A 12,990-nucleotide genomic window follows, 5' to 3' on the forward strand; every position below is an offset into this window, starting at 1 on the left:
CACGTTCATTAGCACAAAATGCCTCTCATAGTAGCCAACGCCTTAAGGACGCTGACTATCATCATGAAATACAGTCCGTCCAGAATATTTTTCACGGCATTGGATTCAGCTGGAGGTCATCGTTTCAGTGAAGTTATTTTATGGGTCCAGTCTGCCTTCTAGTGATGAAAACGTGTTATGACAGGAGGTGCTGGCACCCACGCCTAATTTAGGACTCCCTAAAGACTCTCTGCGATGTCACAACGCTTTGTAAAAAAGGCTATCAAGCAGGTGTATTCTCTGACTTTTAATCAAGTCGAACATAATATACAATGTACAAAAACAGTCTCAGTGCGCTGCTGTGACATCACAACATCACACTTCCGCCTCCACTTCTTTTTCCGCTTCTGCTTCTGTCCGTGCCACTTGGGCTCGCCGACGCTCCGCTTCCGTCACTGTCATGGGATGGAGGGGGAAGAAGCCCGCTAAACCTGACGGAAGAAAAACGGTGACTTTTAGAATGTCTTAAGAGTCGATCTTAAGAGTCCATCTTGTGTCATATCTTTCAAATGAATGAGTTTTCTCCTTACAGAGGAAGAAGGTCCAATCATGGGTCACAACATTAGGTACGCCTAAAGACTAAGGAGTTGGCATCTGCCTTTAAGAAAGATGCTCAATATTCATTGACAAGGTCAGAAGACTGACTAATGTTTACAACGTAATGTTACAGCTTTTTGGTTTATTTTATTTATTTTTTTGTATTTTATTTTTGACAGTATTTTCACTGTTGTAGTTTTCTAGCACTTTTGTTTCGATGATTTGGTTGTTAGTATAATAGCTTTTTATTTAGAAACGTGTACATTTTATATTATATTGTTTTTTTCCAAACATGTTTATTGTTGCATAACTTATTTACACAATTATTACTTATTATTGTGAACAGGATTTTATCATATTGTAGCTTTTTTTTTTTTTTTTTTTTTTTTTTTTTAAAACATGTTTAAGATATAAGTTTAGCTTCTTCAAGCAAAATATTATTTATTTTAGCAGTTTCTTTTTAATTATAATTAGTTTATTGTTGTATAACATTTAAATTTTGAACACATTTATTATTTTAGAATATCTACATTTTCTTTCTAACAAAATGTTCATTGAATAGCTTTTTCCTTTTAAAATACAAACTTTAAATTTGCATTCTATTTTCTTTATTCAAATTTAAACAATGCAGTTATTACTGTATTAGATCTTTTTGCTTTTTTTTTGTCTTTAATTTTTTTAAAACATTGTGGTTATTGTATAATGCAGTCTAAAGTTAGCATATATTGTTAGCTTTTTGTTTGTTAGCCTTCTTTCATCCGGTCATAAACATCTGGCGGGTTTAAGACAATATAGGATGTATCCTTTATTGATCTGAAAGGCCGTCTCTTGTATGCTCCAGATGCTAACAAATGACTCAACGTAGACGCACCTAAAAGTTTAGCCACTGGCATGGAAGGGTGCGCGCCGCAGCCGATCCAGTACTTGATGCGATCCGAGTTGAAGCTGACCAGCTTCTCGTTGTGCACGTTGGGCAGCGGGTCGTACGTTCCCAGCTGCTCGATGTACTTGCCATCCCTCGCCCGCTTGTTGTACGCCGCCACAATGCGGTAGAAGGGGCGGTTGGCTTGCTTGTGGCCCGCCAGAGCCATGCGGATGACCACATAACCATTGTGGTAACGCTTTAAGAGCTGCGAGGCTGAAACAGGAAATACAGTTTCACATTATTTTTAATACCCCAAGAGGCAAAACACATGTAGGACAAAGAAAACCCGTTTATTGCGGGGAATATGTTCCAGATCAATCTACATTATGTAGGTGAGAATCTTTAAGCTTTAACCATTCGACATGATTTACATGTTTAAACTTAACACACACTTTTTATACGTGTAAATATATATTTATATTTCAACAGACATTAATCTATAAGAAATGGTTTAATAATAGTAAAAGAATGTACAAATGGAAGCCCAAGTTAAGTTAAATACATAAATGCCTCAATGTCTCTAGATGAGGAAATACGGTATTTGTTTTAATAGAGTGATGATGAACTTTATTTTAGTCCACAAAAATAAATGTCGTCCCCAATACAATATTTAGTAGCTATAGTTTCACGCAAACCTGATAAAATTCACGGAGGAGCAGACAAAGGGTTCATTATGTTTTTATGCAATTCACTTATTTGGAATAAAATAAAACAAGTCGAATGGCTTTATATTTGTTATGGCTTTTTAAAAAAATAGTAATTAAAAAACAATTGTAAAATAAAATGACTACAATCAGATATTTTTGTATGACTGAGCCACATAATTAGCATTGGGGATTCATATTATGTGCTTATAACGTTATAATGAATATCGAAAATATTGAACCCTTTATTATTTGATTGTTTTTATTATTGAACTTTTCGTGTACAGCAATTGCTCATTTTTCGCAATACAGGGGGTCCTCGATTTACCAGGCTAGCGACACTAAGGCATCGAGGTTCCGGCTGTTTGATTAAGTTTTATCGAAGTATTTATTACGGTGCATCTGCCTTAGCGTATGCTGCGACCTCCGTACAAAATCGAATTAGTAATGTCACCAGGGGAATTGAACACTGTTGTAAACCGAGGACCCCTCTCCCCTCTGGAGGTTCTTCGAGATTCTACACGTGACGGCAAAATCATTAACATTCATGTACTTAATAGATACGATACTTACAAAGATGGACCATGCTACCTGCTGAATATTTGTAAGAACCTGCAATAGAGGAACAATAAAAAATAAAAATTGCGTTCAAATGCTGTTGTATTGTTTACATCGTCTGTAGCTCTGCCAAGCTAAACATCAAACAAGGCAGTGGAAAATTAAACGGAATACCTCTGAAGTCTTGAATGGGTTGGAGCAGCACAATTTATCCAGGTAAGACGTAGATTTAAAGTTTTCGGCAATATCTACAGCTTGTCTGAGTCTCGTTGTACAAGACGAATGTGACATTTCTCAGGGCGCAGCCATGTTTCAACCGGAAGTTGCGTAGTCCTTTCCGGACAATAGGTATCCAAGGCGGTAGAGGGCAGTGTTGTACTGCTAAACCACATTGGTCGGAGCACGCTTGGAAATAGCCCCAAATGCACACGAATAAGTATATATATTTTTTCAAACTAAGAATTATAAATAATATCATATATATTAGTATATTCATTAATTCAATTATACATTAAGGGAAGAATATCTATATTTTAAATCAGAGTTCCAATTAAACTTTTTTAGTTGAATCTGTTCTTGTTTTTATTTCTCCAGCACGTCAGGTTTTAATAATAACAATAATAATAATAATAATAATAATACGTTTTTTTAATTATTTTAATGGGTACCAAACATATGTTTAGTGGCACGTAAAACCATCGCTGTTTAAAATTTGTTGTTGACCTGCAGTGTCATAGTGAAGGCAGCAGGATGTGCTAGTGGTTAGCACGTCTGTTCTTAGGTTTGAGAGAGGCTCAAACCATTTAGAAGACTGGCGATTTATTTAAATAGGGAGTTTCAAATGGAGATTTGAACGTGAAGTGTAAATATTTTCTTGGAAAAAGGGGAAGAAAAACAACATGTCGATTTCCTTTCTCTGCTTCCTTTCACTGGAATTAAACATACCTGATTTGTTTTTTTATTTAATTATTATTTTTTAATAATGAATCAATCCTACTACATTAAAAAAAATGCATTTTAAGTTTATTGAAGAGTGAAGACTAAGATGTCCTAAGGTGTCGCGTGTGTGAATACGCTATATGTGCCCTCCGAGTGACCGTCGACCAGTCCGGGGTGTATCCCACTTCTCTCACCCAAAGTCACGCGATATGCTCCTGGTCACCGGCAGGCGTGAGAAAATGGATAGCTGTTATTTAAAAAGTGTCTACAGGAGTCCAGAAAGTTCTGCAGCACAAACATAAGAACGTGACATTATATATTAAAGTGTAAATCCCGAACTCCCATCCGACTGAATGTGACCGTGTGCATTCTGCAATGAGACCTCGTTTTCTATTTGTGCCACAAAAACAAGAGCCCGTTGAAAGAGCTAATTAGACAAAAGGCAGGGTGCTGGCAGCCCGTTATTTATTGCGTGCCTGTGAGTGAATCCAAGAAGCAGTGGTGATTAGCAACATATGCACCTGGGGATCAACGCAACACAGTACCAACCGCGCTGCTCCAGCTCATTTCCATACATTAATTCGCTCGTGTACATTTGCTAATTCCGTCCAGCATGTAGCAAAGTGTTGGATCACACCGTGGAAATGTTTCAAAGTGGCCTGTGACACTGAAATAAACACGATTATTAATATCTCAGGATCTCACTGTTTTAACTTACAAATAGATCTTCTCATTTTAACCATGGCACAATGCTAAACCACACCCAAACAGACTGGCCAATCACAGTGCATAATAGAACACCTGACCGCACAACTTTGAATTCAAATTAGTATTATTATTTTTTGCGATTTTGTGATATTTAATTATTGTTAAGAATTCTTCAAGTCGTTTAATGTGTGACGTTTAATTTTCTTATTCTGAAATGCGATTCTTTATTTTGAAGGGTCGCTCCGAATTTCCGTTTCCTGTCTAGCGTTTTCGTTCGTCATTCAGCTCATACCAGTGCAGTAGTCACTGACGATATACGGTATAATTCTGTGTATACATGTACGCACAGCTGCACAGCGAAGCTGATTAAAGTGTTGAGTTCATCTGAAGATTCTATGCTCTTTTACCGGAGCCCCTGCAGTGGTCAAAACATCCAGATAACCAGTTTAGAGGTCAATCCTCAACAGTTATAGTTCAGCGACGTGATGTGCAAATGCAGATTTTGGATTAAGCGATGCAACCAACTGCATAGTCATTTAAATCAGCTAAAAATCTAGACACACCTTTGTCTCATCGGAGGTAAGCTTTGTGTTATCATACACCGTGTATTTCATAGACTACATTTTAATCTAAAAAGACGATATCTGGTGCCAGTAAAATGAGAGTAAATTTTACCCTGTATGAAATTTACTGTGTATATTTTTATTTATGCTATATGTGAAGCCTAGCTACCATGCCAACCTCAGCCAGCTAGTCTGACAAGGGTTGCTCCTCCTTACAAATTCATTTAGGCCTCTTGCTTCATAAATGGTTGGAATAGCTAGCCAGCTTTGTAGAGAAACTGTTGCTCCTTAATATATTCTGTCTCTGTCATCAGGCCCATGCGATGGTTTATTTTACCTTGTGATCTGATTGTGGAACAGTGGTCATCCTGCATGGTCCAAACCTTTGGGTGAGAGTGACGTACGCTGCCCACTGAGCCAGCACAGACAAACTAGCATCTTATGCATTAGGGTGAGCTTCCATCTTTGTTTAACATTATTTATGTGTCCCTGATACATGAATAGAACTTTCAACAGCATAGCTAAAACCTGGAAATGTTATGTGTAGTTATGTAGACACTGGAAGCTCCATTTTGAAAGCTTGTTGCACATGAGTGCATACCAATTATGAACATCATAACCCATTTTTTGAAAAGAGTGAGACGAGTGACGAGAACAAAAAAAATAACCATGTGAGTGACAATCAGTTACATCCTCCCCTATACTAGATGATTTTAGTAGTACCAAGACTGACCCGTAAGAGGCAGCGTGGTACATTTCCACCATCAAACAGGATACTATTTCAGGGACATTCAATTATGACTGAGAAAAAAAATGCTCAAATTACGTGCACCTTACTCTTGCAAAAGTAACTAAGGGGATAAGTATGAGCAAAATGACACCACTCGGAAGCTAAAACCAGCTGACATTGGAAGAAAGGCGGGTCACATCTCTGGACAAATAGTCTGGCAATAACAAAACAAAATTTGCATTGTTGAAAGAACAAACACATACGTTTGTTCTTTGCTTCTCATCAATGGATTTGTTGTTAAGTTCTTAGTTCTCACTCATCTCACACCTGCTTTATTTGGTTTTGCTCCGAAATACCTGAAGGCTTTCTAGAATCAAACCTAGTTTAACGGGTCCCAGAATGTAAAAAAACAACAACACTTTTTAGCGAGGCATGGACAGAAGAGGGAAGAAAATCCTCCCTCCGAAATGAGGGAATTTCACAAATTGCCGTTTTGTCGCAAAGTAATCCTGTTACTATTGCGAAGAATTTGAGACGGTGTAAACATGGAAATAAACTGCTCATGTGGTTGTAGCTTACAAGCAAACACTCTGCTCACTCCAGATATATAATAGCTTGCTGCAATACAGCAAGAGATTACAATTTAAGATTTTGATTATTTTTTTTTTCAACATGCAATTTTCATGAGCCTCTTCTCCAAGAATTTTGTGACAGTTTATACAAAGAAAAAAAGGGGAAAAAAAATCACTTTTGGATTATGCTAAAATACAAATATAAACACATTTGATTTTTTTTTAAATAAAATAGTGACTTTAAATATATTTATTTTGGTATTGCCATACAACCAAACAGAAGAGGGAAGATCGAACATTTGTTTGGAAATTTTTCTTGCTTTGTTGCGCAATACCGATGACCTATTTCTGTTCCCGGCATTCCACAAATAAGACAACAAATATATATATAATACTAAAACATATAAAACCCATCGTAAAACGAAGTGTTTTCAGAAAAAAAATTTGTCAAGTTTTAGCATGGTGGAGGATTGAATTGGAGGACCCAAATGCAGGGAAGCCAGGCAGGGAGGGAGTGGTTAATTACCAAAAGCAAACTAAAAGGCAAACAAAAATCTAGGAAAAACTAAAACATGAAAGTACCTAACCAGGATAAAAGTAACAAAACAAACATTTAAAGCTCTATACACCGGCACTTTCCCCGTTTAAGGACCATTAAAGGTACGGACGAAAACCCACTTCCGGCCTTGCTTCGTCCACCCTTTTGAAAAAATGATCGTCCTTCGTACTCTGTCCAAAAAATAGCCGTCCTTCCCTGAGACAAAATGCCCATCGCTGACGGCAAACATTAAGCAACATTCTCAGTGCAGTTACCTTTTGGTACCTTTTAATTTTCACTCCAACTCACTCCATGTTGTAACATTTGGGAGAATTTCCTCATCTCTGTGCACAAGCTTGATCTTCTTGTCGCTTTCACACCTAGGAAACCACACAATGAGTGACAAGCATATCATCAAGGCTGCATCTTGACGCTAATACCTTCTGTTGCCAAGTGCCCAGGTGACAGCTGGGTTGACTGTCTGGTGAAAGGGGGGGGGCAGACGCAAGTTCGGGAGGGTGGTGACATTGCCGCTGGTGCACCTGGGTTCATGGCGAGACAGACATACGATGGCGCCAGTTGAATGTGTTTGTATACAGTCCGTTCAGACCCAAATCTTTCTGGAAAAATATTCCTCAAAGTTGGGACTGAAATACTCAAAACCTTTGCACTTTTTCAGATTTTTTTTTCAGTGTTATGAGAGCCCGCTAATCATCGTGTAGATGACTCAATTTGTGTTGCTTCTGTTAGGTCATTTTCAGTTCACTCGTCACCATTTGCGTTTTTTCTGTGGAACCTCAGTTGATGGCACAAGAAAGCAGCAAAGACGTGGCTAACATGACAGTAGAAGTCGGTGTCAAGGACGTATGTGGTAGTGATACGTGTTTTTTTTTTTGTAAGAGTCGGGAGGGGCCAAATTCAAGTTTAATGAGAGTCTGATGCCAACTAGAAAATAATCTATAAATCGATAAATCTGTAAATCATTTACTTTTAAACAAACCATTCCAAACAAAAATCTCAATGTGGACTTTTGTTGAAGCACCACGATTATGCAAACGTCCACTAAGTTCACATTTGATTGGTCGTATCCAAGCTGAACCAACAAAAGGAACATTAACATTCATAATCTCGATTCCTTTTCCGCCGCCTGACAAATGACTGTCAGCTGCAGCGGATGTATTACAAACGGAGGCAGCACATGAATGTGTTGTATAAATGATTGCGTATGTGCGTAGCAACACGAAGCCCAATTGCCTTACAGTCATTTCTTGATGCAATAATCTGCCCCCGCCGTACTATTTTACTCCAATGAGTGCTTGTCTCTATTAGGAGCCTTAATGCTTCGTGATGTGGCCTATCTTCAAACAGGAATGCTGATGCTATGGCCCTCAAGCGCTGTGATCGGGCCCAGGCCCGGCCCACTCTGCTGCATAGAGGGCAATAAAGACACAAGGAGGATTAGTGTTGTGTTCCTAACAAAGTGGATGCCAGAGAGCGAGAGGGCCATGCCCATGGGCTCCGGCGTTCAGCCCCTGCACTCTTTGACACCCCCTCTCCGAACGCAGCTACTTGGGTTTCCCCGAGGTCCGCTCTCTCTCGGGGTGCTCTGTGGATGTGCGATAGACTCTCGAGTGGGTGAACTCGTGTCGTCGCTAAAAGAGGCAGCGAGGACGCAGACAGATAATCCACGGCTTAAGCAGGCAGCTCTGCAGCAACTTTCCCCCCTAAAACAAGGGAACATGTGTTAAAATAGTTCAAACTTAATTCAATCACAGAACCGCGCGGCGGGTATCCGCTGCCAAACACTTTCCCACAAGCCGGCAAAAGAAGCTCACACTCTCGACGAGAAGGTGGAAAAATCACATGCGCAAACATCATCGTGTTATTTTTGCCTCCAATTATTGTCCAGCACACACTTAACAGTCCAGCGGAGCAAATATGCAACATGTTAAATTGAACACAATAGGCAAACTTGCCATCTCGATGATGTAGCGACAGGAGCTGCGATTGATTTTCACCGTTTTACAATTCATTTGTGTAAATGTGATCTGTAAAATTACACGGCAGGTTTTGTGTTTCACGACGTGACATTTTAAGCTCAAGCTGCGTCGTAAGAATAAGTTGTCACGCGGTAAAATAAGTCACACTCACTTAAGGCCGTGTTTATTGTCTTTCATTGGATTGTTTGCTCTTCGTAAACTGGAACAGTTTTTTTTATACAAATACTTACTATTATAATGACTTCACAAAATTACAAACGGCTAGCAATGAAATCGTGCGGATTGCGTAGCACCGTAGTAAGTCAGTGCGTGCCATGAGAATTCATGCTCAATTGCCTATGCAATAATTATGTGCTGATAATTATTATTAAAATAATCAGCAAAATTAATAGTCAAAACATTTTATTCATATTTATCCACTTTTTCAACAATATACTTTTCAGAAGGGTCTGCTGTTCATAACCGAAATACGAGGTTTCCAGGCTTGTTTGATTATTTTAGTGTTTTGCCTATAAATAGTAACTGTAATTCTGACTTTGCTACTGCATTCGTGTAGTATTCGTGAATGACTACTGAGCATCATGAACAACAACTCGCTGTGTGATGTCAACAATTCGTGCTGTATTGTCCGATAAAACAACGTGTACAATTGTGCTTTGCGATTATAGGGAAAAAAATACTCCTGAAACAAAATCAGTAAAAGTATAATAATAATATATTAAAATGATAGCTATAAAAAACGATAAATGAAAATATATAGCTGTTGTTCCTGCCATGCGCTCGTTGGCCTTTTGTGGCATTCATGGAGATACACATTGAAAATTAAAAAATAGAGGAATTTTTTTTCAAAGTTTATGAAGAATAATATGCCTGTGACTATTTTTACATTACCCGTGCGTAGATGTTCCTACAGCATTTGCGTATGAATATTCATTATTTGAACGAATATGCCTCCCGGAATTTAATGCTAATTTTCTATTAGCTTGTCAATAGCATTTTCCATTCATTGCTAGCATTAGCATTGGGGATGATTCTAAAAATGCTGTTTGTGTTGTATTTAAGTAGTCAATGTGTGTAATTCTTGTTGTGTGTTGAGTTTTACAATAAACTCCAACTCAATGCTCTGTACTAACTGAAATACATTACTGGGTGAAAAAAAAAAGTAAACAGCTGCTAACCACATTTTGCCTTGGAAAAAAATCTCAGCATGACAGATCGCTGTCTCGGGCTAAACGCCTGTTAAATGCTCCGTTTTATACAGTAGGTAATGGCATTGACACTGCATATGCGCACATATGGAGGCTATTAATGCTCGCTCGCTGTAAGGCCCCATCCCGACTCGTCTGTTGTGGGTTGTCTTCACTCATCGAGTTGCGTGCGGCGGCGGAAGCGTTCGTTCGGGGAACAAAGGCCTCGCTCCGCTAATACTTGGCTAAGTTTACATGTTCATTCACACTTGATTACGACGGGAGGTCCTGACATGCGCAATTGTTTCAGTATGTCAAGTGGTGCTCCATGGAAAGAGGCCTTCAACGCGACTTCAGTGGGATGCGCAGCAGCGCTCAGCGGCGCACTTAACCTCCACTAAGGTGTAACTGTTAAAACAATATGGTGGAGTGTTGAGACTGTGGTTTTTTTTTTTTTTTTTTTTTTTCCCTTGTGTACTATGACAAGAATAAGACGGTAGGCTGTGAATTCCTGCCGCAACTTATAAACGCCATGTTTAAATCCACAACAACTGATCATAACGTGGAGTAAAAAGAGGATGACGTACGGTGATTGCATTGTACCATTTTATTTATTTTTTTATTTTGCTTCTGTGGTTATGTTACATCAACAATTGACAGATCATAACTTGTTTAATTCTTTTTTTTTATTGGAGGAGGGCTGTAGGTGTCAGTTCTGTTGTGACACAAGTCAAAATGTTAAATTGCTTGAACAAAAATTCTTTTTTTAATTGTTTATTTTACTTAATAGATGAGTTTATTTGTGAGCTACCTTTCTACTTTGTTTATGGAAAACAGTATATAATATGAGGATTAGATATGGACCGGACTCATATTTTTCATTTTGGTCCAAAGGGAATAGTTCCATCGTGACCGAAACAGAATGAGGGAAAATTCATTTTTTGTTGATTAGTTAGAACGATTTAAGATACTATTTGTAGAAATTTTTTTTGTCGTGGTGCAGGCTGCATCAAGCAAAACGATTTTTTTAAACATTGTGGAGCAGTGTTGTTTTTTTTTTTCTTTGTTTGTTAGCATTTTTTTTTTCTTCTTTCTGGAGAATTGATTCAAATAACTAGGTGGACGGGACTCGCCTATTTGCAAACCTCTATTATATCTCAATAGAAAACAATTAATTAATGATTTGTGACATATTATTTTTTTGAGGGGGAACATTTCCGTCGAGACCAAAACAGTAAAAAGTAAAAAAAACTAAAAGTGGGAAAATATAAAAGCGCCACATTTGATCCATTTATGGATTGGATAGACATGATTCGCAAAAAGAAACCCAAATTCTCTGATAAACCTTTTTTTTCTGCCCCCCTCACCTATTTGGAGGTACAACAAACAACCATTTAAACAAACTATGGCATATTCTTGAACACGAAACACCGCAGTTATTTCAGCAGAGTACATTTATTCCTATTCATTTTTACTTTCTGGCAACTCAGCAACATTCAAGGTGCAACAAATTATGGAGATGAATTCTCAAAGCTTTCCCCTCCCCCCCGCAGCACCGAGGCGGTAAAAGGCATGCAGGTGTCGTCTATATTTACCTGAGTAAGCCTTTATAGATTAGCACCGTTTAGCAGTCCCTGTGCTCTGCTTTTGCTTTAGCTCAAATCCCAAATTAAGTGCAATGCATTTGCTTAATCCCGTCCTCTTTACAAACGTGTATATACAGACATGCTGAATGTCTACTATATTTTCAAACAATTTTGTTTGAAATATTGGAGTGAAAATGTCCGTTATTGTTGTCCTGGGCGGAGTTAAGAAAAAAAAAGTCAATGTAATCGGAATAGGGCCCATTATTATTATTTTATAATCATCATTAGTCTCCGTCTTCCAAACTATTGGCACACGTTTGATTTGGACTTGAAAAGGGTAGCGTGATGTGTCCCTATGACTAGAAGTGTTCACAGCGCTTCTAGAAGTGGCACTACTGTCCCATGCAGATAAGAGTTGCGAGTGCAATTTGCTCACAGTGTGGCCATTTTTGAGAGAAGCCTTTTTTTTTTTTTCAAATATCAGTGTGGCTGTAACATCAGTGAGGTGACATTCCAGGCCGCCGCCATCAAGATCCAACGGTGGCCATGCTGCTCCCGCAATCAATTATCCATGCATAATACCCCCCGCCAATGCGTGCGACATGAATCGGTCTCCTCCGCCTTGATTCTCAAGAAAAAGACAGACCCTTTCATTTGACCCTTGAGAGGAGTTGATAAGACTCGCAAACATGGAGATATTTACTGAAATCATTCCAGCAGACAATTAAAAAAAGGATGCGTTCTTTGTAACACAGGCTTGACCACAGAGGGAAGAGCTGTGGGTGCGTGCGTGTGCGTGTGCGTGTGCGTGTGCGTGTGCGTGCGTGTGGTGGAGAAGGAGGAGGAGGCGGAGGAGGAAATAGATTTCACAGCACATATTGCTCCTATCAGACTTTGAGACCACTTGAGTTGTTTTATGATTGTTATCATGCTGCAGCACACATACAGGCTCCACACTCGTGTCCCTCGAGGCCTTCCCCAAATCGGGACCAAACGAGCCTAATTTGGATCAGCACCGCGTTGTACACCTAAACCAATGAGACATGATTCCCTAAAAAGGCAGCCTGTAGCTTCTCATCGCCCCCCATTCCGACATCCCAACAGAGTTGGTGCACCCGGCTTCCCTTGTGCATATTCTCCAAAAAATCAAAACGAATAAAATAAAAAAAAAAATTAAAAAAAAGAATAAAGGTGATTTATTTTTTCTTTTTAAATGCAGTAACGCGCTATCAAGGATGTGAATTGCCCTGATCGAATACAGCTAATTAAAATGAGGTTTTCCTCATCAACATTCATTGCTAATAACTTAAGCATATCGACTTCACTGTGTGCGTTCATTCCCGATCTCCTTGCCAATGGTCCATATTGAGTCTTGTGTCCATAATGATGTGGTGGTCGTCAAAGACATGCTCAAATTCCATCATTTCCTTCTTTTTTTTTTTTTTTTTTGACGGGCAGAAAGCT

General features: G+C 38.8%; 1 protein-coding gene and 1 long non-coding RNA gene across 5 annotated transcripts in view; one reads left to right on the forward strand and one right to left on the reverse strand.

Moving 5' to 3' along the window:
- Positions 1 to 271: 271 nt before the first annotated feature.
- Positions 272 to 3,091, reverse strand: mrps16 (mitochondrial ribosomal protein S16). Its single transcript, XM_088309542.1, has 4 exons — positions 2,878 to 3,091; positions 2,719 to 2,757; positions 1,448 to 1,714; positions 272 to 470 (listed from the first exon to the last, which is right to left on the reverse strand). Exons 2-4 carry the CDS (start codon positions 2,729 to 2,731, stop codon positions 355 to 357), a joined length of 396 nt encoding a protein of 131 aa, XP_088165668.1. The 5' UTR covers positions 2,732 to 2,757; positions 2,878 to 3,091; the 3' UTR covers positions 272 to 354.
- A 1,507-nt stretch (positions 3,092 to 4,598) lies between these two features.
- LOC148327290 (uncharacterized) overlaps positions 4,599 to 12,990 on the forward strand; it is a 57,416-nt gene continuing 49,024 nt past the window's right edge. For all 4 annotated transcript variants that reach the window (XR_015845749.1, XR_015845747.1, XR_015845748.1 and 1 more), the window contains exons 1-2: positions 4,599 to 4,929; positions 5,228 to 5,364. This is a non-coding gene — a long non-coding RNA (uncharacterized LOC148327290). The remainder of the gene's footprint in view (positions 4,930 to 5,227; positions 5,365 to 12,990) is intronic.

The sequence above is a fragment of the Idiotropiscis lumnitzeri genome, chromosome 11 (assembly GCF_059441095.1).
Source record: "Idiotropiscis lumnitzeri isolate Australia: NSW breed Sydney's pygmy pipehorse chromosome 11, RoL_Ilum_1.0, whole genome shotgun sequence".
In the NCBI taxonomy this organism is placed as follows: domain Eukaryota; kingdom Metazoa; phylum Chordata; class Actinopteri; order Syngnathiformes; family Syngnathidae; genus Idiotropiscis; species Idiotropiscis lumnitzeri.